At 39.6% G+C, this 8,766-nt stretch overlaps 1 protein-coding gene across 1 annotated transcript in view; it reads right to left on the reverse strand.

Moving 5' to 3' along the window:
• PPP1R21 (protein phosphatase 1, regulatory subunit 21) overlaps nucleotides 1–6,240 on the reverse strand; it is a 28,722-nt gene extending 22,482 nt beyond the window's left edge. Inside the window, exons 1-6 of the mRNA XM_009076308.1 lie at nucleotides 6,175–6,240; nucleotides 5,614–5,760; nucleotides 3,506–3,607; nucleotides 2,689–2,853; nucleotides 2,530–2,588; nucleotides 61–155 (exon numbers count right to left, since the gene is read on the reverse strand). Coding sequence (XP_009074556.1) covers nucleotides 61–155; nucleotides 2,530–2,588; nucleotides 2,689–2,853; nucleotides 3,506–3,607; nucleotides 5,614–5,748 — 556 coding nt within the window. The 5' untranslated portion in view covers nucleotides 5,749–5,760; nucleotides 6,175–6,240. The remainder of the gene's footprint in view (nucleotides 1–60; nucleotides 156–2,529; nucleotides 2,589–2,688; nucleotides 2,854–3,505; nucleotides 3,608–5,613; nucleotides 5,761–6,174) is intronic.
• Between the last annotated feature and the right edge of the window lie 2,526 nt (nucleotides 6,241–8,766).

Below are 8,766 nucleotides of genomic sequence, written 5' to 3' on the forward strand. Positions count from 1 at the left end.
TACTTCCTCCAGATGGATACCCAAAACCAAACAAGAAACCCAGACCAAGGCAATACGTACTTGTGTCATTAAAAGGTACTTTTTCATTAATTATGCATAGAGATTCTTCCAGTCTACTGCCCAAAGCTGCTTGAAGATTCTTTAGCTGTTGCTGGCTAAATAACAAAGAGACAAACGAAAAACCACACACACACACACATTGTAAACCTTTAACATGTCATCTGTATCACCAACACCATATCTCACCATAAGCATCCATTGAGTGTATAGGTATCTATCTCCTTCTAAAAGTTAGATAGAAATATTACAGTAGGAATCATTTCTCTTCCTTTATGTAGTAAATATGATATGGCATTGTATTCTAATCTCTAACAAAAGCAGTGAAAGATGCAATGAACTTGCAAATTTCATTCTTGAGAATTTCAGCTTACTTCAGAGTTAACCTTTATATTATTTTCCTATTCTGCAATTATCATTTCCTATTCTGCTACATGAAGGCTTTCTTTTCTACCAGGGTTTGAATGGGAATGCAAAAGAGCCTTCAAATTAGTTACTGTGTATCCAATGCAGAATTCCAATATACAGGTAATGAGCTGTCAATAATGCAGTTAACTATGTCACATCACTATCTGAAATAACTCACAAACTTTTCAAAATCCCATACTTAAGCACTGCTACACTGCTATGATGCAGCCCATTCTCAGAAGACTTGGCAACTAATTTTCTCATGCCTTCTCAAGTGATTTTTCTCTAGATCTGCTTCACTTGCATTTGATTGTGTATCTCAGTGTGAACCTAAGTAATTCAGATTACTAATATAATTAGACTAGATTCCTGAGATGAACAGTAACATATTCCAGCACTATATATATATATATATATATACACACATCAACAGTGATCACTGCATGTTGATTCAGACCAAATTCCACACCTTACCCAACTTAGGCCCCCAAATTCTTCACTATTTTGCTTCCCACTGACATCTAGAACTCCTACACATACAGTGGAGAGTCGGGAGGGGGGAGGAGGGAAGGTGTCAAAGTGACATTTCTCTCCTTTTTTTACAACATTTGATACATGGAAACTTATCAGGACTAACAATGAAAAATAATCCAAAATAGACAAGAAACTGGCCAGTAAGTAGCTCATGCACTTTAACAAACACTTTTCTTGAAGGGCAGCTCCAAAATTGCATAGAAACTGTACAGCATGTACTGCAGTAGCATTGGGCATGATAGAAAACGAACTTAAACTGACATTGTAGGGATGTTTTCTTTTTGTACTGTAAAGGAATGACAATGAAATAATTTGGTATGTTTTGGTTTACATTCTGCCCTTTCAATTTCAAGGCATGCAGGCTGTCAAGTCTCATATCCCCTAGCCTTCCTGAATAAAGTGTGGGTGTCAGAGCTGAATGGTTCCCTTTCCCTGACAAAGTGGAGAAAACAGAAGAGCAGTACCCTCAGAGACATATTCTGTCATGTGTTCAAGAGATAGTGATTTCAGTGTTTAAAATAAAGAAGTGTCAGGCTTTATTATTTTTAAAACCGTCCCTCAAATGGTAGGGACAATTTCTCACAGTGCCACTAATTACCCAGTCAGCACAGAATGTGACAGACAAGCTCTGAACTGAATAGTAGCAGATTAAGACTATACTGTTTTTCAAACACCACAAAAAAGCAAACAGCAGCAAAAACACAGCTTTCAACCTCTTTTGCAAGTCATTCTTAGTGAAACCCTGACCAGTATTAGAGGAGAGTTATTGGAATTCAAGTATCTATCAAAATAATTAAAATATGTATTTCAAGGTTACCATGTGAAAAGAATGAACTCTGCACCTGATCATTCACTATGCATTTTATGCGTTACATTGAAGAGATATATTGCACGTGTATCTTTTTAAAAATGCACCTGAGCAATGAACTTGAGAGAAGTGCACCCTAATTTGATTTGGCTCACAGTCCTCAACTTCCCATCTTCTAAAATCAGTTTTCAAAACAACTAAAGTATTCCAAAACTACCAGTATAACTGTTTGACAAAAACTTTCAGAATTCTAGCTGAGCATGTCATACCTGAAGCAAAAATGATTGTTCAAGAAGCTTTTGCTGGGGAGGGGGACTTTTGAAACTCTTTTCAGTTGGTTGTCTCAGCATACCTTACCCAAGCTTTGTTTTTAGAAGCAGTTTTTACAAGCTCACATCTTTGTTTCATACAAGTTCTTTACTTTCTATAGCTTTCCATTACAAATGAATTCTTCAAGCTTTCATCATCACTGCTACTTAAAACAGCTCAGAGACAAAACTGCTCTGACTGCAAGCAGAATTTGTGGAACTTTCTAATTACGCACACAGCAGAAGAAAAAGGGGTTGGACCTGCACATGTCAGACCTGTCTTGATAATATATTTTGAGTTTTATCAAAGTCTTTCCCCTAACTCCCCCCTTTCAAGGTATTATAATGTAAAAATAATTTTAAGCAGTTATTTATTTAAATAAAATTTTCATTATATTAAATAAAAACACTTACCACTCTTCAGTTCGAAGCCTACAGTCCTTAGCTTCTCTTTCTAGCGTCTGAGACTTGATCTTTATGCAAGAAGATAATCTCACAATGTAAGTACTGACACAGCAAGGTATTGCATTTCAAAACTTTTCAAACATGACAGTAAGAGGAAAAACTCCTTACTTCTAATTTGGCTTTGTCACTCTGCAGCTTCTCTATGGTATCTGTGTACTTCTTGGTTAAATTGTCCACCACAGCTTGGTGCTGGGCAGCATCAGTTTCCAAAACCTCAAGTCTAGTTCTCAGCTCTGCTTCTAAACGTTTGTGCTGCTCATCTGCTTCAAAGAACTAAAGGAAGAAAAGCAAAGCTCTTCAAGTTTCATTTTGTTATTATATCCACTTCTATGCGTTACAGTGATTTCACTAGCCAGTTCAGGTTAATAACAAATACTAGTTCTTAGACAAAGAAATTTAATTATATTTACAGAGAAAATATTCAGGAACAAAGTACTTTTTAATAAAAGACATAGCTTTGTAGTACCAAGCATCCCTTAAATATATTGCTGACTAATAGACACCTGACAAACTGAAGTTCTTTTCTCAAGTTTTCGAAAGTAAAACGCATTCCATTTTGGTAAAGTAATTCCTGACTTAATTATGGCAACTTGCAGCAAATATTTTACAATTTAAAGCAATTCTGAAACAGTTGATGAACTATTAAGAAATTTTCATCCAGTACCAAGCTAAAAACCTAAATGAGAAAACATATATTGCAAACATATTATGTGAGTGATTCCACATACTGTCTCACGAATCTGAAGTCAAAACACTTTATTTGCCCAGTGAACATCTTTATAAACAAGCCAATCTTATCTACTGTTTTGCATACAACTAAGCTTCTAAACCCACTAGTTTCCAGACACTATTTTATTTTCCCTATCTTTGTCCATGTGACCAGTTTTCTGAACCAAAAACAGAAGCTAAAAGAAGATTCACTCACAAGTATGTGTAAACGTTCATTCTCTTCTATCTTCTTCTGAAGATCTTCATTGAAGACACTTTTCTGTTCTTGACTCAGCTGAGATGAGGATTCTGCACTTTTCTAAAAGAAAGAAAATGCACTCATTATCTCCAAGTCTCTGGGGGCATCCCAAAGCTCATCACACTTCTCACTGCTAGTTCCCAACAGAGGCACATGAGCATGTATCTTGCTTACATTGACTAATATATCAAAAGGTATGCACGTTACATCCTGCAGGAGCCTAAAAGCTCCTCACATTTCCCCTCACACTGCTGCTATTGTACAGTGGTGAGTGATAACTCTATAAGGGCTTGGGAAGGTCTTTCCTCAGGTGTCACAACAGACACACACGAAACTGCTCATACAGCCAATGGCCATAACTCAGGTGTCACAACAGACACACATGAAACTGCTCATACAGCCAATGGCCATATGACTTAACTGGAATCCTGCATGATTCCATACAATCAGTAATAGGAAATCCTACACACACACAGGCTGATTTGGTTTGGGAGCTGTGTGTAAGGCACATCTGCCCCCAGGAAGTGTCTAGGTGTAAGTTGGCCAGGTCTCAGCATGGACCAGGAATAATCACTCCAAGTGCACTACAGGCCACTGTAGTGGCCACAAGGTGCCACTGGAAAAGACAGGGCCCTCCCTGCCCACCAACTATCCCAAGAAGACAGACATCCCTCTGCCAACTGTTCCCTTACTTTTCACCCATTTAATCCAAAAGACTCAGGGACCACTAGTGAATCCCATACTGCTGCTCTGCTCCACCACACTGTTGAAGAAAGGTACTATCACCAAACAACAGGGAGCCTTTAAACTTAACACCAGACTTCAAGTGCTTGGGACAGCTAAGCCACCTCTGCATTTGATGCCAGCCTGTGAACAGTGGTCCTTTAAGAAGGAGGAGAACATGTGTCCATATCTCAGGTATGGGCATATGTTCTCCTCCTCCTAAAAGGATTGCACTCTGACAGAGATCACCTATCCAAATCTTCATCTAATTAATTTTAGATGTGATTTACATGGTGTCCTGACGGCAAGTCACCAAAGCAGGGGTGATGTGAAATTTAGTGGAAGTGTGTGCAATACTACATACGTACTCACTGAGGCCCTACAGGTAAAACTAAAGGGAACATATTTCAAAGACAGTATACTCTGAAAAAAATAAAATAGAAATACAGAACTGTGCATTCTCATAGCTGAACAGGAAAAAGTCAGTGGTAAAGGTTTACAAAGCTACTCCAGCCAGGCTGACGTCCTTCAAAAGTTGGAAACACATCTAGCAAAACAATAATTTACATAATATGAAATCGAAGAACAGAAGGGTCAAACTGCATTTTGAAGAACAATCTACTATGGTGCATGAATAATGCAGTCAGAAGTACTATGCCTGTCAAAGAACTGGATAGAAAAAAATGGACAAGAAGTTAGGGAAAAAATAAGGAAGATACTAATCAGATGAATGATTTCTTTAATGTTAGTCTTGACAGCTACAGCATATTGAGAGCTAACCAAAAAGAAACTACAATACTTAAGAGGGGTTTCCTCATAAGCAAGGTAGCAGGAGATGCTTGAGAATCATTTAAGTCCAAGCACAATTGTAATATTACTTACAGAAGGTAGAGCTGATCTTAGATTATGGTATTACCAGGTTTAATCAGCATTTTGGCAGAGAGGGACCACAGTACTGAAATTTTTCTGCCACTTTAACAAAACGCAAGGAATATGAGCTCAACAAATTTAGATTTCAATGCATTTGACAAGATTAATATGCTACAATCACAGGCTGAAGAGTTAACCATCAACATCCAAATTACAAATCAAGGAGGTGGGGACAGCAAATGAGGAGTGATCAGCTTTCTTCACCAAGATCTTTTCCCATTTGTCTGACACACTAGAAAGAAGAGTATAGATCTACACAGCACATATCAGATGTATCAGTATCTGTTCTATGGGCTAATAACTTGAGTTCTGACAAAAGCATCCAGCTCAACCATTAACATGGAAAAACTACTGCTAGAAATCAGGAAAAGGCTCTGACAGGTGCAGAGCATTTGTTCACCTTTAGCACATACCTTGTTCTTTTTGCCCCGAGCTTCACTTAATGCAAGCTCATCTTGAAGTAACTCCACCCTCTTGGCAAGTTGCTGATTTCGAAACGTCAAGCTGTCCATTTCTTGTTGCAGTTTTCTCAGTGACTGATCTTTCATCTTCAGTTGTTCCTGAGTGACCAAAAATTTAATTTTAAAACTTTCACGCTTACTTTTATACATGCTTTTGGTAATTAGTATCACATTAAAGAGAACAAATTAGCAAATTGCTTTCTGCACTGTCTGAACACTGAAGCGGCAAAAAGTATAGGTTTTTAAACTAAAAAACAAATTTCACTTCCTTTAGCTGCTCACAGATCACACTCAAGTAGGTACTTCATTCTATAGGTTAATCATCAAGAAGCAACCTTCCACTTTTGCAAACTCACCACTTACAGAGAATAATAATAACTAGCTGCTAAACAAAACCTCTTTTAATAAATCAAGTTCCTTCTTTATTCTTTTAATCACAATACTTCTGGGTAAAAGGTACTCCTGTTTTGTCACAGCTTAATACACCTGACATGAGTGGGTTTTGGGGATTACCTTCAGTGAAGCAGAGTTTGCTTGCTCATCTACAACTCCCTTTTTCAGCACTTGGTTCTGAGCTCGAAGCTGAAAAATAAGAGATGCCAGGAATTATTCAAGACAGAGGAATAAATAAAAGTCATTCATTAGGAATGTGCATAAAGCATCATATTCTCTCAGGAGAGCATCAGTTGTAAACACTTTTTCCAAGTAATCTCTTCAGGTAGATAGCGGTGCTATTAGGTTGAAAAGAAAGTGTCCCATTCATATCCTGAATTGCCAGAAAGTTACTTTGCCACCTGAACAGTTTGGTCAAATAGAACATAATTCTTACCCAATAAATACCTTTGAATATTAGTTACTTAAGTATAGTTAAGGTTTCAAAAGCAGTGAACAAATATGGAAAAGCTGCAACTTTTTCCTTGACTAATCAAGTTCTGGGATGTAATATTCAGTGCTCTTTTTGTCTCTCCCCTCTTCTCCTCACAACTGTTCATGACTGGCTCTGGAACATAAGTAGGGCTCACAAAGTCAGAATCTGTATCAATTCAAGAGTAGCTTAACTACACTCTAATGCAAAAATACTTATTACCAGTGCCTGCAGATGATCCAGAAAGAACAGCTTGCACAAAAATGCATAAAAAGCATAGCAGGAAAACTGCTCTAAGACTTACTTATATAGTTCATAAATCTGAACTAAAATCACTGCAGAGAAAAGTGATACTCCAGAACTCTATATCCCAGTCATTTCACTGAGTACCTCTACTCTGCAGCAATGAGGATACGATAGTTCCATCTTCCCATACCTTGATAATTGCTCGAGTCCTGGTTTCTTGAATGGCAGTTTGCATTCATTTCACATGTCTGACTCCAGCTGTTGCAGATATCAATTTAAAGGGTTTGTATAGTGTTTGGGACCACCTCTGGCAGATGCATAACTGGCAAGATTCAACATAAACAGCAATGGCTAATCACTTCAGTCTTATGACTGAATGTATTTAAAAGGCCAGAAGTCAGTTGGCATTGCAAAGCACAGACCTTTCCTCTGCAATAATCCCACTGTGCTGCTCAGGCATCACAAAGGCAGAAGAAACTTCCAAGAGCATCATAAAAAGACTTCAAAGAACAAGGTTTTCCCAGGAAGAAAAACCGTGCAGTAGTTTCCACACCTGCTTTTCTGCCACAGCTACTAATGCAGGAACATGTCGTGTGCAGTGAATAAAGCAGTTCAGTGCTGCAGAGATAGCCAAGCTGGAGTGTGATCCACCACAGGCTGCCAAAAGCTCAAAGAACCCTTTGACTGCTACTTCATGAGAGAGTCAGAAGCTACAACTTATGTTTCCCGAGTCTCTTCTTCCCGACTTAGGGGGAAAGCAATCCCAAGGCAGGTACTTCCCTTGGCACTCCTTGTGTCTCTCAAGCTGTTGTCTACCTCTCTCCTTGGCTTTCAAATCAAAGTGAACAGGCAAACAGCTTCCCAGGGCTACTCTCAGTTTCCACCTGTGCACAACAAGCAGCCAGCTGAGTAACTAGCACAAGGAGGAGAGGTGTCTGCAAAGGAGAGTCCCACAACAACCTGTGTTGCACAAGAAGTGCACAACATAGAAAAAAACGTTCCCCCCAAAGAACCAGCGAAACATCACAGGCCAACAAGTACAAGATGAAGTCCAAAGAAAGCTTTTGGACATCATGATACTAAAAAAAAAAGAGGATCCAGCAACTGGAACGTTTAGCTAGAGCTCCACATTGCTAAGTTTCATTCAGCAGAATGAAATCCCACCATTATCTTATCCTTGACCATCATTAAACTCCAAGGTACAGCAGTGTCACTGTATAGAGCAACAAGAAACATGAACTCTGTGACCTACGAAGCCCCAAAGTAAATTAAATTTCTTGAAAATCATTTTGTCGAAGTGTTAAAAATGTATCTACCTGTGAACAACTTCGTTTCAGTACAGGGGCTGTTTGTGGCAGCCCCAAGGAAAATAGTGTTTAAAGACACATGGATCTGTAAGCTAGCGAGAGGTGTCAGATACAGTCAGGTGCCTTGTGCCAGTCACTGGTGCTGAGCCACATGAAACCCAAGTGCTACCTTTCTTCCCCAAGGTGGCTGAAGGACTATGCCATTCAAGACCAACAGTCTCCTCATCCTCTGAGAGAAGAGGAAAGAATGAAGAGTTCTGCATTAAGGCTCCACTATTTTATAAACCAACCTAGGCACCTTGAAAAGGAAAGTCATTTCTCCACTATGGGCCACAAGTCTTTGCCAACACCGTGTTAAGCAGCACCAGAAACTGAATGCAAAGTGTCCTAGGGCAGCTGCAGATAAACGGGGAGTGTGGAACGAAGTGTCTTCCCTCCCATGGCACTCCAAAACTCCCACATGCAGCGCTCGGATAAGAAGATACCTCAAAGAATGCACACGCCCAAGGCCATAACCAAGTGTGAGGCCTGACAGGGAAGCGCAGGGCGAGGGAAAGCAGTGCCAGTTTCACTTCCCCGGCACGGCCGAGCCCGCTGACCGCACTCCGGGGATGCTTTGCTGGCAAGGCCACTCTGCTCCCCACGCTGCACCCGCACTCACACCTGTGCTGCGCGCCCGGCTCTGCC

This window comes from Acanthisitta chloris, unplaced genomic scaffold (genome assembly GCF_000695815.1).
Source record: "Acanthisitta chloris isolate BGI_N310 unplaced genomic scaffold, ASM69581v1 scaffold26336, whole genome shotgun sequence".
NCBI lineage: Eukaryota > Metazoa > Chordata > Aves > Passeriformes > Acanthisittidae > Acanthisitta > Acanthisitta chloris.